The sequence below is a fragment of the Pezoporus occidentalis genome, unplaced genomic scaffold, assembly GCF_034315485.1.
Source record: "Pezoporus occidentalis ecotype Australia unplaced genomic scaffold, CSIRO_AGI_Poc_V1 ctg105, whole genome shotgun sequence".
In the NCBI taxonomy this organism is placed as follows: domain Eukaryota; kingdom Metazoa; phylum Chordata; class Aves; order Psittaciformes; family Psittacidae; genus Pezoporus; species Pezoporus occidentalis.
Window position 1 is genome coordinate 2,331,158 of NW_026912832.1, and position 21,961 is coordinate 2,353,118.

General features: G+C 40.4%; 1 protein-coding gene across 7 annotated transcripts in view; it reads left to right on the plus strand.

Moving 5' to 3' along the window:
• MCF2L (MCF.2 cell line derived transforming sequence like) overlaps nucleotides 1-21,961 on the plus strand; it is a 155,788-nt gene that overhangs the window by 17,453 nt on the left and 116,374 nt on the right. The window contains exon 1 of one of the 7 annotated variants that reach the window (XM_062619706.1): nucleotides 9,046-9,202. The exons of 4 other annotated variants lie outside the window; for them this stretch is intronic. In XM_062619706.1, the coding sequence (XP_062475690.1) occupies nucleotides 9,112-9,202 (91 nt within the window). In that variant the 5' untranslated portion in view covers nucleotides 9,046-9,111. Of the gene's footprint in view, nucleotides 1-9,045; nucleotides 9,203-20,119; nucleotides 20,643-21,961 lie in introns of those variants that run through there. 2 more of the 7 variants (XM_062619714.1, XM_062619790.1) reach the window with 2 other exon arrangements.

Consider the following 21,961-nt stretch of genomic DNA (forward strand, 5'->3'; position numbering starts at 1 on the left):
ACAGACCACTAAGATAAAGTTGAAAAATTTATGGTAGCATCTGCAGCTATAGTGAAGGCATGAAAGCATTTATAATTTTTCTTCAGAGTTCGCCGAATGCAACTGGGAAAAGATTTTCAGGACATATTCCAAGTACTGTGTGCTGCAACGGCTTATACTAATCCGTCACAACTTTTAACAGTGTATCAGGTGTACTGGAAATACCTTTGCTGCATTGTTTCATTTCCTTATACTTTTCTCCTTGTTTTCTGTTGTAATAAGTGGCCCAGCCGCAGCCTTTGTTATTTTTCCCCTTTCTATTCTCCCAGTTCCTAGAGAGTCTTTTGCTTTTTTTTTTTCTGAAAGAGTTTGGCTGGGGTTCCTTGTTAGCTGTGAGATTGCATGAATCTGGGAGGTATAGCTGGAGTTCTGCCAGCTTGGAGAGCTCCTTGCTGAAGGAGAGGCAAACACCAATAACCTGTACAAAGAAGCAAGGACTTTTTAAGATGATGTTAGGGGGAAGCTATGCCTCCTTTGTTTCATGGGGTTCTGAACACTTTCATGGTAAAAATGTGATGTATGTAAACTGAAATTTGGAGTTTCCTCAAATGGTGGCATTATGTTGCATTGAAGGTTGGAAATGATTCTCTAGCAACATTAAGCTAGTAAAAGTTAATACAACTTTATTGGGTTTGTATATTTCAATATTATGTAGTTATGGACGTCCTTTTTTTATAACCTACTTGAAATATATAGCCATTTAATCAGAAGAGAAAGCAATAACATCTAGTTTATTATGAAAATTAATAGCTCTTGTGATGCCTCTGAATGTAATGGATCTTTCTCTTTTGATTTAAATCATGCTTTGCTTTTCAGATATTCTCCATGTAGGATGAAATATTAGATGCTTTCTGAAACTAAAGTAGGAAAGCTTTATCAATTCTGTTTAGTTCCTGATATGAGTACCTTTGTGCTTTTAGTGCCTTAGGTGACTCCAGAGAAATTGGAAAAATGCCCAAGCAGCAGTGTAATTGAAATTCAGGAGGGGTTACATGTCCAACCTGTTTAGGCATTCTATAAATCCCATTTTTATGCATCTGAAGGCAGTGGATATATTTTAAAATCTGCTTAATTATAGTATCTAAACAGGAACAAACAAACTCTGTTATAGAAACTGGCCTCTTTGTCCTACATGGTGGTGCATGACCTTAGACATCTCACGCTTTCCATGTGCCCTGCTGTAATGAGGAGCTGTCACATGGCAAGTTTGGGGTTCTTCCTTGCCTTTTCGCCCCTCTGCTTCTGTAGCAGCAGATTGCTTGCTGGATTTGGCACTCAGTCTTTAAGGCCATGAAGATGGAGAAGTAGGGAATGTAAACATTAGGTCTTGCATAGGTGCGGTAGAAACCATCTGAGCCACAAAGTTTCATGTGCTCCCTTATAATTTCAGTGTCATCTATCTACTCATCTGTAGGGGTAAAAAGTGGTGGGTTAGATTGACTCACTGGCTTCCAGCTGGACTGTTTGTCATGGAAATGAGTTGCTTTGCCTCTGTTCTAGCCAATACCCAGATTAGATGGTGGGTTCAGTTGTTGCCTCTGGCACTGAGGAATTACTGAGGGCTGTTTCATGCAAATGCTCAGATTTGCCCGGGTTACTCAATGCACTCTCTTTGAGTGTTTAGAAAGTAAACCATCACTACACAGGAGGAGGGAGCTTAGATAACAATAATACTGGAAAATAATGAAATAAATTATTTAAGGATTGGTTTTGTTTTTGTTTGTTTGGGTTTTTTTTAGGTGTGTTTTTGCATTTTGCTGTAACTACCATGGGTTTTTATGGCCACAAGGAAAGCACATAGAAATCTTCCTGCCACTGAAAATGAAGAGCTGTTTAGAATCCCATTTGCTCATTATTCAGGGGTACAAACTGCAGACTAGATGCATACTGATATGGCTGTTTTTTTTTTTTCTGGTGAAAATTGTGCTGCTTAGCATTGACTAGAATTAGTTAAATGGCCAGCTGTCAAAGGAAAACCTTTCCTCCAGCTAAAGATATTGTGTTTGTTTTAATTGCTAGAGGCCAAAGAGAGTTTATTTAATTTGGACATGCAATTTAAGTTACTTAGTGAGCAGTTTATTTTTCTCAGCTCAGCTTATCAGATCTGTTTAAGCGTACTTGTTGATCATAAGGTACATTAGAAAAATTGTGATTTCTTAAAATTACTTGTTGCACATAATTAGCTTATTGTTTTTAGTCACAATGTCATCTAAACTACTTATCGAACAGATTAATATAGAATCATAGAATCAACTAGGTTAAAAAAGACCTTTAAAATCATCAAGTGCAACTGTTACCCCAGGACTGCCCAGCCCACCACTAAACCATGTCACTAAGGGCAAACTGATCTCCACTTATGGCTGCCCCCATGATCTCCACTTGCAGTCACTCCTCATCTGCCCTGCATAATGGCCCACACTGTATAGCTTCCTCCCCTAACCCTCATGGCCACACCTCACACTTCATAGCTCCCCTTGCTCTCTCCTCATGATCTCCCCTCATGGCTGCTACTCCTTTACCCTCACGATCTTCCCTCATGGCTGCCCCACCTCTGCCCTCATGATCTCCCTTCATGGCTGTCCCCCCCTTTCCCCTCACTATCTCTCCTCATGACTACCCTTCACCTCTCATGGCCACACCTCCTCTCCCCTCATGCTCTCCTCTCATGGTCACTACTCCTTTCCCCTCACACAATCCCCTCATGGCTGCCCCTCCTCTCCTCTCACAAAATCCTCTCATGGCCACCCTTCCTTTCCCCTCAAAATCTCCCCTCATGGCCACCTCTCCTCTACCCTCATGATATACCCTCATGACTGCCTTTCACCCCTCATGGCTGCCCCTCCTCTCCCCTCACAAAATCCCCTCATGGCCGCTCCTCCTTTCCCCTCACAAAATTCCTCTCCCCCTCACAGTCTTCTCTCATGGCCACCCCTTCTTTCCCCTCACCATCTCCCCTAATGGCCAACCCTTACAACCACCTTTCATTCCTCACAGCTACTGTTGTCTCCCCTCATGATCTTCCCTTATGGCCGCTCTTCCTCTTCCCTCATGACCACACTTCACCCCTCATGGCCACCCCTCCTTTCCCCTCACGATCTCCCCTCATGGCTGGCCTCCTTTCCCCTCACAATCTTCCTTTACAACAGCCCTTCACCCGTCATGATTTTCCCTTATGGCCACCCTTCCTTTCCTCTCAGAATCTCCCCTCATGATGGCCCTTCACCCCTTGTGGCCACCTGACATTTCCCCTCACAATCTCCCCTCATGGCTGCCTCTCCTGTCCTGTCATGATCTCTCTTCATGGTCACCCATCCTATCCTTTCATGATCTCACCTAATGGCCGCCCCTTCTCTCCCCTTGTGAGCTTCTCTCATGGTTGCCCCTTTTTTTCCCCTCATGATCTTCTCTCATGGCCGCCTTTCTTCTCCCCTCATGGCCATCCCTCCTCAACCCTCACAGCCACCTCTTCTCTCCCCTCATGGTCTCCCTCCACAAATGCCTTTCACTCCCCTCATGATCTTCGCTTATGTCCTCCCTTCCTCCCCCTTCATGATGGCTCCTCATGGCCATCCCTCATGACCTTTCATTATGGTAGCCTCTCCTTTCCCCTCATGATCTTCCCTCATGATCTCCCCTTCTGACTGCCTCTCCTCTCCCCTCATAGTATCCCCTCATGATCTTCCCACTTGGCCACTCTTCTTTCCCTCTCCCTCTGACTGACATTTCTGACGTGCCCCTTGCTCTGTCCTGTGGATTTCTAATGGAAAAGATGAGGATGCGCTAGCTCCTATGTTCTCCATCTATATGGGACAAATTTAGACCCAAATTCCTCTGGTCCAAGCCCAGATTAGCATCTGAGCAAGGAAGTTGCCCTAGAATCTACACACATCAGGGATTTCATAATATAATATGCTATATGTGTGGTGCCCGGGAAGAAAAGGGCACATTAATGCTGCGAGATGCACAGGTGGCTCCTCTGGAAAGAAATTCAGAATGTTTACTTTGCAATTTTTTTTTCTTTTTCTTCTTTTTTTTTCTCCACGTTGTACATTATGGTGCCCTGGTACTCAGACACCTTATTCAGCCAACAGCTACATAGGTGGTAGACAAAGCTGGAGTCAGACACCCAGCAGCACTTCCTGCTTAAGGCATGTGACTTCTGGCTGAAGCTCCTCTCAGGCCTGTGTGACTTCCCCTGGAGTCATTCATATTTCTTTGGGGGAAATTTTGATCCCAGTAGCTGAACACTGTGTGCTCAAGAGATGCTGAAGGAGCTAAACTGTTGTTTTCTGGGGTCTCCATAATGCCAGCTTGTTAAACGGTCACTGAAGTGGCATCAATATTAAAAACAAGCTGACAAGAACCGGTAGCTTAATTTAGGATCTTGTCAGGTGTATGGTAATGGCCTGGTAAGGCTCGATTAAAGGTGGTGCTTACAGCCCTCTGTACATTTTTAATCTCTGCGTACAATAAAATATTTAACACCAGCTTTTGCTCACAGATTTTTTGTGGGAAGATCTACTCTAGGACTCCAGCAGCACTGAATACATTGGCCATTTCTACACAAGATTTTATATAGAGAGGAGGGAATAAATTTGATACTGAATCTGAAGTCTGTCAGTTTAAGCGTTCTGTCAAATTTGTGTGACCTCTTTTGCAAAGGCTTACCTGGGGGAATGTAATTTTGGTAATTACTAAGTGTGTGGAGGGAGAGAGGAAAAGCTGTGTGGTAGCCTTGTAGCATGTGTGACTTCCATCCAAGAATCTCTTCTTGAGGGAAAAACAGCTACACTGAAAATGACAGGTTGAGTGAAAAATAAGCTGCCGGGGATTAACTGCTGCCAAGGAGACCTGTCCAAAAGGTGAAAGTCCCAGGGAGGCCACATCAGTGTTGTCTCTGCCGCGGTTCCTGTGAGGTGGAGAGCAGGTCCTCAGAAAAAAAAAAAGAAAAAACAAAAGGCAGTCTTGCCAGCAGCTTCTGTTTCCATTAAGGTGTATGGATAAATGCATGAGGTCATGTATATGCAGAGAAGGTATTGGAAACCTTTATAATGCTGTCAGGACCTGCAAAAAAATCTAATTGGAACAAGGCTGCTAGGCCTAGAAGCAGAGTGAGCTCTCTTAATGCTGCCTGAAGTCCAGTTCACTAGCACTCTATATGCTGAGGGAAGTTTTTTCCCCAGGAGAAATCCTAGAAGTTTCTTTTTCTACATGGACAGGGCTTGCAGGCAGAGGAGTGGGAAAATAATACTGCAAAAATGCCCTGTTACACATGTTAAGGAAGTTGGTTCACTCCCCCCACCCTCCTTATTCCTTGTTTGGAGAAACATGTCTCATTTTTGAACATGTATGTTCTAGAACCATTCTGCATATTGAAATCTGCTATTCCATCTGTGTGTTGTGTTACACACCTAGGCATATTTCATTCCACAGGAACTGTCTAATCCTGCCCTTTTTGCTAAAGTACATTTACATAGGAAGGCTATAAATGAGATTCTAGAAGGTATCAGAATGGCATACACGTGTGCAGCCAGGATCAGACCTGAAGGGAGCAGCTGAATTGTGTTCCCGTTTTAACAGCTGGTGGGGCTCCAGCAGGGCTGTTGCCCTTGTTTTGTTTGCTGCACTGCAAAGAAAGGGGCTCACTAGAAGCATAGAGGAGAAGTGCCAGTGTTCAGGGCACTTCAGTACTATTTAGATGTTTTAAGTCCAAGAGGTGTCCCTCATTCTCTTTGTAATTGCTTCAGTGTTTTTACTGGTGAGGATTGAGCTACTTGGTGTTGATGGGTCCCCTTGACTTTGCCCAGAGCTGCTGCCTTCTTGAGAAGGCTGCCTGCAGTTTGGTGTGTGCCGTGCTCTTAGATTGCTAGGTGGCCTTGCTGAGCTTCTCAAAAGGTTGCATGGTCAGCTTCATGCTGTCTGGATACAGAGGAGTTTGGGTTTCTGACTTAGGTCACAGTGAAGTGATTGGAGTACTGGCAGAGAAATAGAGAATGCTCTGCACTTTCCTCTTCAGCTGAGAGGGATGGGAGGATGCTCAGCTGACCAACTGCTGGAGTTTTCCTAGGTGAAGTCACTGCCTTGAAGGAGTCAAGATTCACTAAAATGTGAGTCTTTGAGTTTTGTTTTCTATTTCCAGTAGCATTTAATCACTTGATATGAGATGCATAAACAGTGTTTGAAGGGATCCTGTTCCCATCTGATTGCACTTTAAGAGAAGGAATTGTGTTGATGTTGAAAGCCAAGTAGGGGCTGTGATTGTGAACCCTGATCATAATGCGTGCCTTTCGGCAAGCAGATGAAATCACAGTATCACAGTATGCTAGAGATTGGAAGGGACCTCAAAAGATCATCTAGTCCAATCCCCCTGCTGGAGCAGGAACACCTAGGTAAGGTTACACAGGAATGTGTCCAGGCAGGTTTTGAATGTCTCCAGGGAAGGAGACTCCACAACCTCCCTGGGCAGCCTGTTCCAGTGTTCTGTCACCCTCACTGAGAAGAAGTTTCTTCTCAAATTTAAGTGGAACCTCTTGTGTTCCAGTTTGTACCCATTACCCCTTGTCCTGTCATTGTTTGCCACTGAGTAGAGCCTGGCTCCATCCTCGTGACACTCCCCCTTTATATATTTATAGACACTTATAAGGTCACCCCTCAGTCTCCTCTTCTCCAAACTATAGAGACCCAGCTCCCTCAGTCTTTCCTCATAAGGGAGATTCTCCACTCCCTTAATCATCTTCGTTGCCCTGCGCTGGACTCTCTCCAGCAGGTCCCTGTCCCTCTTGAACTGAGGGGCCCAGAACTGGACACAATATTCCAGATGGGGTATCACCAGGGCAGAGTAGAGGGGAAGGAGGACCTCTCTCGACCTACTAACCACCCCCCTTCTAATACACCCCAGGATGCCATTGGCCTTCTTGGCCACAAGGGCACAGTGTTGGCTCATGGTCATCCTGTCGTCCACTAGGACCCCCAGGTCCCTGTCCCCTACACTGCTCTCTAACAGGTCGTTCCCCAACCTATACTGGAACCTGGGGTTGTTCCTGCCCAGATGCAGGACTCTACACTTTCCCTTGTTATATTTCATCAAGTTATTCCCTGCCCAACTCTCCAGCCTGTCCAGGTCTCGCTGGATGGCAGCACAGCCTTCTGGCGTGTCAGCCACTCCTCCCAGCTTAGTGTCATCAGCAAACTTGCTGATAGTACACTCAATTCCCTCATCTAAATAGTTCATGAATATATTAAATAATACTGGTCCCAGTACTGACCCCTGAGGCACTCCACTAGATACAGGCCTCCAACTTGACTCCACCCCATAGACTACAACTCTCTGGTCTCTGCAGAAAGTCAGAAAGAGGGATGGAGCTGAGCTGTCCTTCTGTTTTCTTTGGCTGGCTTAGATGGAGCTTTCAGAAATGTGGATTGTCCTGTGTCCCACACACATGACCTAAATTCTTGTGTTCCACTTAGGGAATTTAGACTCCTGTAGCTTCTGTTATGGAAGGAAAATGCTGGGTGTCATTAGGCCAAAATCCTTTGGGATCCTTGTTCTTAGCATTTAATAGGTCCACATGTGTTCATCTTGTTCTCCATGAAGTTTTGAAGAACCTCTGTTTCATCTGATCTTGCTGGTTATTAGTCATGGCTATTTGGTTGTCTTTTGTTGTTGTCTGTTTAGGTTTCTGTTTGCGGGGGGGGGGTGGTGGTGGTGGTGTCTGGTTTGGGTTTTGATATTTTTATTTTAATTTGTGTAATTCTTTAACAAAGAGGTTAAATAGATTTAAAGAACAAAAAAGATGTGTAATAAACCTCTTCATTGCATGAACTTGAAGATTGTTTGAATACTTTTACTGGCAGAATTCCTGTCAGCTGGTTCTGTTAGCCCAGTGTATCTAATGTTCCTCAAGATGTAACATAAATATTTTCTCGACAAATGGCAAACAGAAGTCAGTGCTATTCTTCTATCCATCTTTTTGTTGGGTTTGTTTTCCTTTTGGAGGGGTGAGGAGAGAGCAAATGCATGTTTTAAAGTTTTGTTCCTTTCAGTTCTGGTTTTGCAGTGGGTGGGAAAAGTATCCAGAGATAGATGATGTATGTATTTCCTACTGCTGTGCCTGGCCCTTTAATGTCTTTTAAGAAGTTGAATCTTGCCCTTTTATGCCCAGTAGATGTTGCTGTTGAATCAGTAACACTGAAAGAGGACAATGGGGAAAAAAGCCTTCAGGGCTCACATGGAATGGTAAATATTCTGGTATCTTATCCAGAGAAAAGGGATCTAATTTTTCAAAACTAAAATTCAGCTCCCATAATGTTTTTATTTTTATATATTGGCTTGAGAATCTGCGACATAAATGAGAAGTATGCATCGTGTGTGTAATTTTGAGTTATAGCTTTAATGTCCTGTGGGAGAACTGCAGGGAAAGTGGATTTTCCACCTTGCTATCTCTTTTATGGTTTTACTAAATATTTATATTTATGTCATTCATGTATCATGCCATAGAAATATCACCGATTTGGCAAAACTATGCCATATGGTAGGAATAGGCATTCCTGTAGCCTCTTCAAGTCAGCATTGTTCCTTGGAAGCTGGGGCCTTGCCTAGTTGTTGGAGCACCTTTTAGGATGAAACCCCATAATATAGGCTGAGTTTTGCATGCTGTTATTGAAGGATACAAAGCAGGGGAGGTAGGTCATTTTGGCAGAGGAGGCTGAAAGAGGATAAGGAGGAAAACACTTAAAAGTGTCACGTTTCCTTTAGCAGCATCTGTGCAGTAAAGTTATGTGTAAAGGAAGATTTTTTTTTAGCTATTTTTAATGTAGTATGGTCTTCTAACACAGTTTTTGGAGTAGTTTGTAATTGTCCAGAAAAAAATATGAATAAAACACTGAGTAAACAAGTCCTCTCACTGATGAATTTTCTTTCACTGTTATATGGGAAAACACCTGCAGCTATTGGTTTCCTTGGAAACAAATTTGCTGTGGAAGCTCAATGCACTGCATTGAGCCTCAGTTCTACTGCATTTAAGAAGAAATCAACATGCACACTTGGACCTTTTTACTGCATTTGTTGCTCAAATGCTGTGTTATTTATGCTGTTCTCACAAAAAACACCTGATCAAAGGAGGTGTGCAGCATGCCTTGGATTTTGAACAGAACAACAGGAAAGGTTGGTATTTACAAGCCTAAACATAGACAGAGTATGTGTGTATTTATTACAGCATCTAGTTTTCTGAACATTTATTTTTAAAGCATTGCCTTTTAAAGCTCAGTGCTATTGTTCACATATTGTTGCAGTCTTAGCTGTTTTTTTGGAGCTGGAGATCAGAGAGCTGCTGAAAGGAATTGCTGGTACATATGCCTCATAATAGGATTTTGGCAGGACGTTGGTTTTATTTGTAGTTTACTTAAGTAATTCAATATGGAATACATGTATGTTCTCATAGATTATTATTTTTGTTCTGGCTGTGAGAGGAGTGTGATTTCATATATTGTGTTAAAAGATTTTAATGATGCTTATGATTAGCTTCCACTGTTCAAGCCAAAACCAAATCTGTGCAACAGTGTGGTTGTTTAATTATGTCAGATTTAATTTAAAACTTACTTGCATTATTATACTTTAAGAAAGAATAGCTCTTTTAAGCAAGTACTGCATAGGAATTAGATTGATTTTCAGCAGGTATGTTTAATGTGGTTTCTTGTGTGTAGCTGGGTCACAAGTACATGAGGCAGAAGTCACATTTGAAACTGTCTTTTATATAGTAAAATAGTTTCCCATATATATTGGAAAAATAACATATAGAACTGGGAAGACTACACTGCATAGAAAAACACTTAACACATGTTGACAAAACATTGTCTGTAGCTTGTCAAATATCATAAAGACATCTGGCAGTAATTCCATGGTGGGATTGCTTGCAAAAATAGGCTTTTAAATGTTTCATAAACTCCTTTTCCTCTCTAAATGGAGGCAGCTGTTCACATGAAATTATATATGTTTAGTCACAAGGTCCTTTGCATTTGGGTTTTATTAATGAGTATTAAACAACCTTTAAGCCTGAGACCTTACTCTGTTCCCCCAAGATAATGTTGCTTGCTGAGATATATCTTTAAAAATAGTTCTCTCTCTATAAAGGGCTCGAAGTGAAGTTTTCATGGACTCTCTTTTTATTATTATTTGTTTTGGGTGCTCTAAGTTGCAAACTGAGCCTATCTGGGTTTGAGAAGGTAGGGAGGGCAGGCAGATTCTGTCTTTTCTGTGAGAAACTAGTCTTTAGTTTTAAATACTCCTTTGCAAATGTCAAGGGGAGAGGAAGTGAAGGGATAGAAGCAGAGTGAAAGAATTATTTGTATGTCAGGTGCTATTCATAATCTATCTTCTGAATCCAATCCTACCCCTCCTTGTTGCCTCTGCACATTTAAAAACGTAGAAAACGAATACAAATAGATTCTACAATAAAGCAGAAAGTCCAGTTCCTTGAACAGCATGCTGCCTAATCGCGTGAAAGCAATAAGATGAAAGTTAAAGCATATAATAACAGCTACTTCTACTTTTTGAGAGCTGTTTGACTGCCATGCATTACCACACCAGTGGTAGGTGGTTTATTTTTGTGTTTCTCTGGTTTTATCCAGTAGAGTCTTCCAGACAAAGTTCTTTAGTGATTTTTGCTTTTGTAGCAGGTGCTCCTAGCAGTGGCAGATCCAACCATACTAATAACCACAGATGGAAAGGTGACTATTGACTTAATGCTTTAATGCCTCTTTGTTTCTCTAAAGGGTTGGTGAAAATTTTGAAGGAAATAAATGGCTCTTAGGGGGATTCTAATGCAGATCAGACTCTAGGGACCAGAGAGACTTTTTCTTCCAAGTGCATTGGTATGGTATAGCTAAAATTTCAAGTCAGGCTTTCCAGTCCATGGTATCTGACATCCAAGCCTCCTCTATATTCTGCCATTTGGAATTACAGCTTTTCAATTACATTTCATAATTCTAGCCTCGCTGTTCTCCCTGCTGCTTGTCTGTGCTCTGCTGATGCATTGACAGTATTTCTCTCTGAAAATGCTCTTCTTGGATACTCAGCTGGGATGGTGAAGAGGATCAAAATGTTCTCCTTGAGAGATCCAGGCCTTGCCATGAAATATGCAGGAACATGATTGGAAACTGGTCCATTATATAACTTCTGTCTTGGAAAGGGGCATATGGTCTCATAATTTTTTCATTCTTTGAAGTCCTTCCCAGGCCTAACATCCTGACAATAGTCATGCAGAAGCATTGTATGCTATGACAAAAAAATGAAGATGTACAAAGAGGTAGCGTGAGATGTTGTGGTTTTTTGTCTGACACATTAATGTATTTTTACTTTGTTGAAAATTTTTGTTCTACTTCTGAATTTTTTTATTAAGTCATAATTTTTTTAATGTCACAAATAACACCTGATAAACTGAACCAAAACTGTCATTCTTGATATGCCCTATGAATCAGCACATCCAAGTTGTACAACTGTGTTGCAGTAGGCATTCTGCTACTGAGCTTTTGAGGGGACTGCTGCAGTTCGGTCTTGGATGTGGTAGTTACACCTGATGAGTAAACACAGATGGGTGTGTGGTAAGTGGACGAAGTGTGTGACAGGACAGCACTAGCGTTCTGCTGAGTCTCTGGAGGGGGATGGCAGCTGAAGGAGCAAGGGATTTTCAGCCCATTGAAGTGGGTCTTGTAAAGAGAAGAATTCTGAGAACACAAATTTGCAGAAATTAACTTGAGAATTCAGCAAAATTTCAGGTTCTGTACTCTTGCTGTTTCTCACTTCAGACTTCGTTTAGGTCTCATAAAAAATGACGAGTCAGTGGGCAACAGAATGCATGATTTTAAGGCACCTGTTGAGAATATTAATGTTAGAGATATTCTGGTGCACCAGTTGGTACATTCTGGAGGTTATCAGTTACCAATAACTGTGTAGCTGACCTGACAGCATTGGATAGGGATAGAAATAATCATGTCTCATGATCTGGAATAAGAAATGATGTACTGTGCTCCAGGATTGAGACTTGCTGTGAGCCTGTCCTTCTGTGTTAATCTTTGTGGATTTATGGAGACAGCTCTTAGTTGTGGTTGTGATCCACTCAGCTCAAGAGATACTTTTTTAAAATATCCAAGTATTACAAAGCTTAAAAAAATACTTGAAATTGAAGCTCATAGAGCCTCTTATGTGTAATAGATATTTTGTCAAAAAACACTTATTTTTACTTAATTTTAAAGGCAAAGAAATTGAAAATAAAGAGCTTTGCATTGAGCTTGTCAATCCCAAAAGAATCTTTGTTATGGATTGGAAATAGCTCAAGAGTGAAGGAGGGAAAAGTAGAAAAAGCGTCAGCAGTACATATTCAAAATAACAAGGAAATGTATACAGGCATGCTTACATTTTTTTCTTTTAAAATCAGTAACTACTCAGGACTGTGGTGCTTCAAGAAAACTAACAGCAATACTTTCAGAAGCCAATTAAAGCAAGAATTCAGTCTTTCAAGAAAGTATGAAATGGTGGTTTGGATGTGGCTTACAATGTAAAGAAGCCTAGATGACATTTTCCTTTCTGACAGCTTTACCATAATGAAGGCAGAGAAACTATAAACTGAAAAGCAGTCATTTTTCCCTCATCTACTGAGTTATTGTGCAGTCCAGCTTCCAGGAAAGATCAATTTAATTTGGCTGGTTTGGGAAATAGCATCTTCTGTGAAAAATATTATATGGAAAAAAAAGTAGGGGTTGGAAAGTGTTCACTATTTCATATTCTAATAAAAACAACAACCCTCCCCCTGAAAACTCTTACCATTCTGAACTGGGCATAGTGATTTTTGCTTGTCAAAAATGAAAAGGTTGTAAAAAGGCAAAAGTTGTATATTTTTTTTTTTTTTCCCCTGCCTCGAATCTCCTGCCACTTTGGATGAGATCTGACCTGGTCTTTCTCTCCTATAGTAAGCATCCATCAACACAAATAACCAGGATAAGAAAACAATGTTATTTTGTTTATTGAGGATTGTATGCAATAAAATTGATGGGGGAATTGGCCTATTAAGGAAACACACACACAGAAGTTTTCAAGCTCTGTTGTGAAAAACACAAAGGAAGGACCTGTGGTGAGGGCAAGAGGTTTCAGTCTTGTAGTGGAACACGTTCAGGGTTTGACCTCTTTGTCTGCAGGCTAAATAGCCTTAAGGTTGTTGGAAATGATTTTTCTATTCCTGGTTGTTTTTTGAGATGACTTAAATTTTGACAGACAAAGCCAAGTCCTTTAACAGGGTGCAGTCTAGAAGTGAGGCCATCACCCAGGTGCAGAATAGTAAATAGCCTTTTTGGGCACATCAGCCAGAGGTGGGCAACTCAGCCAGTCCCAATCACAAACTGAATTTTCCTTTGTTCTCAGTTCATTCCCTGAGTATTCCACTATTTCCTTTTCTGCAAGGGGAAAAGCTTTCTGACATCCTAAACCTCCAGTGAATGTTACTTTTTTAAAGATGTAGAAGTGGAAAATGACAGTCAAATTTTAAGACACGTCCTATTTAAAAAAAAAAGGTTCTGAATTAAAGTTGACATATTTCTGCCCTTTTATCTGTGATAAAACTTGTCAGCCTGTTCCTCAGGGGTAAGCACTTCAGTTTTATTCTGTGCAATACCAAACTTTCTTTCATTCAGATACTTTTTAGATTGCTGATTGTATGTAAAATTTGCGATTATAAGTGACAGTTAAATATCACATTTTGTTACAGAGTAATTTCCTGAGAATGTTTTAAATCAGCCCTGACTCTCAAGTGGCAGACCTGCTAAACTTTGACGTGTGTGGCCAGTTCTTTCTTTTCTTGATATGCCAAAACTGAACACCCACAAAAAAGGGATTGATTTAAAGCCTAGTACATAGAAAAAGATGTATATGTTCTGCATTGATTTAATTTCCATGTTTAAATACAGAATACTAACTGTGTGTGTGTGTGGGGGGGAAATATGACTATGACATCTCTGCATCCAGACTCTACCACCTATTTAATTACCATGGTACCTTTCAATGTCTGATCTCCTAAAACAAGAGCTCCCCAGTTTCAACTCTTTTTTTCTATTAAGTACTTGTGGTTTCATTTTTATATGGGTTCGAGTAATTTCTCTTGTGTGGACTTTCCTTTAATTATACATACCCAAGGAAGTGCCTCCAAAAAGAAAATAACTGACATTTTATTTCTTTCCATATTCTATTTGCAGTAAGTTCTTTTCCCACTTACTTGTATGCTTCCCAGTCTTTGTGCTTCCTAACTTTCTACAGAAAATGCTTTCTTCATCTATAAAGACATCTCAGTAAACTTAGAAAGGTAGGATCTTACTTGGCATTGCACTGGCAAAAAGACATCATTCATTGATTGCCATGCCTGTTTTTAGAGGAGTGCAGCTGCTCACACATCTGGGTAGTTTAACTCCTCAAACTGGAGAGGAATAAAGGGCTGGAGCAGCCCTCAGCATAACTGGGGCAGTTGGAGGTGTTACACTAAATAAACTCTTTCAAGGCTCTTGGCTCTGCAGTGTTTACTTAAGCTCATGTGGCAAAAGAGGAGGATGAAGAAGAACTGAATGAAGCAGTTATTGGGAAACTTGGCGCTCTTTAGAAGATAAGTGGAAGAGATTCAAACGACATTTCGTTTGTTTCATACAAGTAAGGGAGGCTGTGGAAAAAGAAGACCCTGCCTGTTATGCAAGGAAGTATTGAAACCCTTAATCTGGTCAATCATTTTAAGTTCATTCAGGCTGAAGAGCCTAACTACAAAAACCTTCACAGAAGTATGAGGAATGCTGCTCTATTGTGAAACTGAGATATGACATAGGAAATGAATTTGGAAGAGTTAGTGGACAACATAAGCTTTAAGAACTAATCTTATTTTTTTATTTTTTTAAGGAGAGGCTAGATTGCAATTGATAAGGAGAGGAAAAAGATGTTTTGGGAAGAAGACTGAAAGTACTGGGAGATGGACTGTAGCAAGATTGGGCTGAGCTAAAGAAGAGGCCACCAAATAGAAATCAGTATGTTACATTTTTTCCACCTTCTACTACTACTCAGCCATGGGCCTGAGCAATAACAGAAGGGAAGGGAAGCACTTACGTAGAAAGAAGTTGAGGGTGAACCTTTTCCCCTACTGATGAGTACCTGGTCTGGATGCCACCTCAGCCTGGTCCCAGTGTGTGGATAAACACACATCCCAGATGGGGAAGCGTGGAGAGCAGCTCTAGGCCTTTTTTTCCTGTATGGCACTTACTTTATCAAAGAAAAATATTTTTGAGGTTGATCTGAAACTGGGAACTTGGTAGAGATTTGGTAAATTAATGGATTAGTAGAACAAGGCATAATTTTGGTGAAATCCGTCTTTTAAATGCTTCTGCACATCTGAAGGCTCTGTGTCTGTGTCTCTATGAACCTTGCCCATGCTCTAGATTTGTATGAGTTTTTGAGTGTCAGGTTTTTAAGAAGAAAAAACTTCTACTTCTCCCCCCCCCCCTTCCTGCACGTATTTGCAGGGTAATGACTCGTACAATGCGAAGTTCTCTGTATTCCTTGAGATTGTGAATCTAGGAACAATTTTCTCCTTGTGAAAGAGTGAGGTGTTGCCAAAACCAGAATACTGCCATCTCTGCTTATGAATCCGAGTTTCAAATCCCAGATGATTTACATAATAAAGCCTAACTGGGCTGATTACCAAGAGAACTCAGTCATTCAGAAAAATAAAAGGGAAAAATCCCTTTGCTTCATGAAGGAAGAACTGGTGCCAAGAGGAGGTTGAAATGTTAAAAATGCATTTTCTGTTTGGATCTTTCATATCAACTATCCTGTTTCCTCTTTCTTTCCCCTTTTACTTAAGGCTGGGGATCATTATTGCTCTTCTGCAGTGGGTGCATGTGGAAGTTTTTCGTAGGACCTCTGAGGACTTAGGTTATGAAAAGCACATTTAATGAGTCTCTTCCCGCTCTGCAGGAGTCCAGCTTAGGTAAGTCTTTCTGGCTACATCTGCAGTGTCTTAGGACAGTGGTGGTGATATGGATGCCTGTAGCTTCACTGCTTACATACTCTATAGAGTTTTGTGGCATGTGACACTGAGGCGATCCAGAAAAGAGTGTGGCTGACTTGCCTGCCTGTTGCTGACCACGTGATATTGCTGGAAAGCAGTATGAGATGTTTGGCAGAGGATTCAGCTGCATAATCATTAACCATCCATATGTTCTGCCCGTTCCTTTCATAGTAAGCAATGTGGTAGCGCCCATGCAAAGCAGCAGGAAAACCTGTATGTGTTTTAATTTCTTATAGTCCTACTTTATAGTCTATAAATAGTCTTTCTTCCACTGCAGCTGCTCTCAGACTCTTAGAGAAACTAAGCTCCTATGAGTTAAATGGAAGCCCTCCTGTGGATTAATAATGGATTAAAAAATGAGAAAGAGAGTTCCTTTAGGTGGTCAGTTTTCTGTGGAAAATTAGCTGGAAATGGAAAGGAAGCATGGAAAGACAAGATTTGCAAATGTGAAGTTATTCAAAATAGTCAAGTTCGCTGCTGAATGCAAACAGTTGGAAGATAAATTGGTGATGCTAAGTAACTGATCCATAGAAAGGGTGAAATTAGTTGTTTGTACAGAGCGATACATCTGAGAAAAGACAATGCTGTTCTTTAAGATAGCTGTTACCCTCAGTAAGAGACCTTGACTGATTGTGGGTAGTTCCCTGAAAACAGCAGCAGCTCAGTCGCCCCTCAGTGTTGGTCCAAAAGGCAAACAGAGCACTACAAACCACTGAGGGAAACCCGAGAACAACAAAATCGTTGTCACTGCATAATCTCTGCTGTGCCCACATCTTGAGTACCATGTCCAGTTTTGTTCCCTTTGTTAGAGCAGAATTAGGGTACGTGGAGGCACAGTGAAGGCGGTCAGAGGTATAGGGTTGCTATTGTACAAATAGGAACTAATTAGTGTAGGAAATTTTCTGTTGGGGAAAAAAAGGCAATTGGAGGTGACATAATATCACCTACAGTGGAGGTCTGTATAGTCATGAATGGCTTGGGGAAGTGAATGGAGTGTGTTTATTTCCTGGGTGTTTTTTTCCACCTCTTCACAAAAGGCAAACTGGGGCACCAGAAAAATTTCAGGAAGGTAGTTTAAACAAAAGCAGTTTTTCACAGAGCACATCATTAAATTTTGGAACTCATTGACTACTGATATTATGGAGATCAAAGTAAACTTAGCAGAGAAATTTATATAGTTGCAAGTATCTTTTGCTCAGGCAAAACTCATTACATTACATTATTATAATGACTTACTGGTATTGCTTTGGCTGCTCGCATAAGAGAGTTGTTGTGTATTACTTCTGGAACATTTTAAAATAGCTACAATTTCTTGAAAAACTAGGTAATGCTTTTTGACTGGAGCTGCTTGAAAATAAGAGTGGTGTGATGTTGCTGTGTTTGAACAGGCTTTGCTGGAGACAACAGCCAAAACCAGAACAAAGTAGAGTACAGAAGGAAAAAAAAATAATGTTGTTTTGGCATTCAAACCTCATAGACGTTTAGAAAAAAAATACAAACCTGCAGAAATCAGGTGAATTAAACATCCATGTAGCCCTGGAAGCTGGAGATTAAATTCTGCAATACATTTGCTCCCTGCTTATTATCTTTGCAGTTGTACTGAAAGAAATAGGAATACAGACCATCTGACAAAAATGTTTTCACTGCTTTTTAGACATCTAATATGGAACTGAAAGGCTGTGTGTTCCTCAAATTTCTTTGTGAAAATGTTTTTACACAAGGCTATATACTTCAGTATGAATTCCTCTGTTGCAGCAGGGGCTTGCCTTAGGACTGCTGCAGTTTTTTTTTTCCCAGAATTTAGCAGAAGTTAAAAAATCAGAATTCCAAAAGCAGCTTGAATTTTTTATTTTAAAAAAATAAAAATAAAAAAATCACATTTTACCTGAAAAGTTTAAACCTTTCCTATTGTGTTTACAGACTGTCAGTGCTGGAACCGAACATTAATTGTTTTACTCTCAAATTTTAATGTAGCATGAGATGTGTGGGGCTGAAATGCATGTGTAGCTCTGTAATAGAATCACTGTGATGACCTGCAGAGGTGTGAGGCATCAGGTACAAACTTCAAGAGTAAAAATTTCAATAGCTCATCCCTGAGCTGTAACTGAGGCTTTCATTTCCAGAATTATTTTGATTCCTTAGGTAGCACACTGTAAGATACTGGCTGGATTTTTGTTGCAAGGAAGCTCAGCTGGCTCCTCTTGTTGAGAGTTGATTTGAATTTGTTTAAGGTCTGTTTCTTTAATCTGACTCAAGTTTATTCATGAAACCACAGATGATCCAGTTTCAAACTAGCAGGGATCCTAATCTCACATTCTGGTTAATTATCTTAAACATACTGTATCTGTTTCCTTCAGTAGAGAAACTACACCTAAGCTCGTTACTGTATCACTCCAGACAGGGATGCTGATTTCTGTGAAGGAACAGGATTAAACAACTACATGATTATAAAACTCCCCCTACTTTTAGGTAAACTAACTTTCAGTCCAGCTAACTGAAACCTTTAGCTTTGATGCTCTGCTTGTGCCTTGTGTGTTTTGAATTTGTCTGAAGTTGTAGAAACTACACGTAAAATGGCGATGTTGGTATAACTGAGGTTTAACTAGCATATGAGAGTTTTCCATTCATTTTGCACAAATATAAATAGATTTTATGTGCATGTGATCCTGAAAATTGAATGGCTGATGTTGATGATAAAATTCAATACATTTATACTTTGCTTTACATTTGCTATTTCATTGAGAAAATGCCATGGAAAGATAGACCTTATGAGATAAGGGGTTGGAGCTAGATGATCTTTAAGGTCCCTTCCAACCCAAACCATTCTGATTCTATGAAAAATTTCCTACAATGTGCTATATTTCTGTGGTAACCTTTGTTATATAAATGCTTGTCTGAAGACTTATTTTTTAATTTCTATTAATATACAAATGGAAATATATATGACTTTTGTAAATATAATACATGGAGCTACTGTCAGCCCATCCTACTTGGAGTTAAAATGATGTGGTGCTTCTAATAAATGAATATTTAAGTATGATCTCAATTAATGTTATTGACAGAGGAAGCCCAGATAGATTGATGGGTCCTCTTAATTTTTTTTTTTTTTTTTAGTTCATGCCCTCCCTAATGTTATTTTTGAGAGTTATGAACAACTTTTTGCCTGCTGTATGTAATCCATAGAAAGGATCTTTATCCTAAATAACACAGTGCAGTTCTTTTAAGCATTGTCCTGCTTTTGGACGGACTGCATACAGGAAAACATCCCTTGTTGGTTTTGCCATAGTTAACCATTTATTTATTTTAATGGCTAAAATAAAAGAGGACATAGCTAAAACCAGTAGAGTGATTAGAAGACTGGGAGAATTCTGTTGAGATTTAGTAGGCATTGAGATAGTCTTGAAAAAAGGAAGCATTAAAAGCCTCATAGTTTGAAACTTGTAAAACAGGCTGTATAAAAGCACTGAAAAGCAATTGCAAGGAGCAGTTGTACAGAGAGGCATTGTACAGCTTTCAGTCTTGTAGAATTTTCTGTATCCCTAAAAGCTTTCCAGTGATAGTGTACCCTCTGTGGCAAATAGAAGTTTACAGTCTATTAGGCTTGCTATTCCTTGCTGCCTTCTACATCTCTTCTATATATTCTGTACACTTTGTGAAGTCCACAGATCCTGGCTCTACAAACCCTTTGCCTAAAGGAGTAATTCAGATTTCATGGAAGTTACACAGTTACAGAGACTGTTGCACATTTAGGCAGTCAAGCTCCTCCAAATAGTCTGGAAGGTGGCTATGGATATTTTGGTGTTTAAAGGAAATATGAAAACCTTCAAAAATTACCATTTCAAACCGAACATGAAGGCATTCATGTGGGCTGGTAAGAGCGGAATAACCTTGGCATTGTCAGTGGAAAGGCATTTTCCTCCACAGCTACTCACCCTGCAGCAGCTGGCAGGCAGGTAGAAATAGGAGCATAGCGCTCACGTAAGGATGAGGATGGGGCTTTTTCCAAGCTCCAGCTGCTTGCCATTCCCTCGCTGAGCTGTGGATTCAGTGCAGCGCTTCCCAGCACTTGCTGCAGGCTGGGAGAGACTGGTGATACGTCGGCTAATCACCGCTTCGCATTAATTCTGGCATTTGAGGGCTCCACTGCGGGCAAACCCATACGCAGAGGAGGGGAGAGAAGTTATAAACGGTCCTGCTGTCATTAACATTCACGGCTCTGGCTTCAAGCAGCGCCTGCCTCACCCAAGCACTGCCAGGAGGGAACGTGTACTCCTGCCTCCCTTTGTGCTGAAGGGGGATCCGAATGGAGTAGTTGAAATGCAGGGCTGCGAAGCACTGCTGTAGTGGTCTGGTTTGGGGTTTCCTCCACCCTCCTTCCTTTATTCTTGGAGCAGGGGGAGCGTGTTTGCTGTGGATTCTTTTTGTTTTATCAGAGAATGAGATGCTGGCTGAAAATTGAAGAAATGGCCCTAGAAGAATTGATGCAAAGATTAAATGCGGTTTCCCAGTGTGCTGGTAGGAGGAGCTGCTGGTCTTAAATAATGTGTTTTGTGGATGCTGTTAGTGATTTTGTAGGATTTACAGGAAATCCTGGTAATCTGACTAGATTCTTTATGCATGCTCATATTAAAAGAAAATGTTAAGAGATTTTGTCACCAGGTTAAACTTTCGTTTATATTAACACTAATTAATATTTTTAGTGCTTAGACATTAATGAGGCAAGCTTTAGAATCTCCTCTTGAATAGTTCTGGGTAACTGCTAGCCCAGTCAAATACTCTAAATGGGTCTTGATTCAGCTGTAACTGAAAAGTGGAGAGAATTACAGATTTGTCTTATCAGAACAGCTCTCATATGAAGCAGTGAAAAGCTGGGCTAACTGTAACACACTGCAAGCAGTATTTAGGGTGGGTCTCACTTTCATGAGAATAAGTTGAATGCATTAATCATGGTAAATGTAATTTTACATTTGTATGGATTAAAAATTGCATCAGAAGTGCTAAAATGGTTTTAGCACTGTAAAAGATTCTTATGATTTCCAAGAGATTGTTCTATTTTCTTGAAAATTTAAATGCTTGTGTGTTAAAAACTAGAACTAAACAGCAGTGTACAATAAGGTGATCTGTGGTGAAGTCTCGGAGTGTTTTCCTGGGTATTGCTCATGCAGAGATATAAACATATTTCAAAATAAAAAGTTCGCTGGAAAGAGAAGAGATGTGGGTTTTGTGTCCTTTGTTTCTTTTGCCCTTTGGTCTGTTGACAGATGTCAGAAGTCTTGCATCTTGTTATCTGAGGCAAACCAGTGGTTTGCTGGTATAGAATATTTAAGGTATTATTCCTTGTAGTATCAAACATTGGATTTTTTTTTTCTTCCCATTTCCCTGGTACTCTGTTTCCTCAGGGTGACTTCTTCAGCTTTTGCAGTTTCTGTGTGTTACAAGGAGATAATTAGCAAGATGGCTAATGCCTTAGTCTGATGAACAGATAGATTAAAGACAATTGTGGAATGGACAGATTAGCTGCATCAGTTTTCCTGGATAGGGGAAGTGGGTATTTTACCTTCTTAGTAACATTGAGGGGAGGGGGGGAGGAAGCCTGACTTCATCTGACAAGAATAAGCATTAAATTACAAGTATAGGTCGCCATACATAGTCTTTTCTTCTTCCTTGTTCTTCTTAAGCGGTTTTCCCCTGATTATTTTCCTATTTTCAGAATATATCTTTATTAAATGTTTGGATATTTGTTGCATTGCGTGTTCTGATTTTCATAATGTTTAAAAAGAAAGCTAGCCTGGTATTTGCTAGGTCATACTGTCTTCTGCAGTTTATTTTAATAA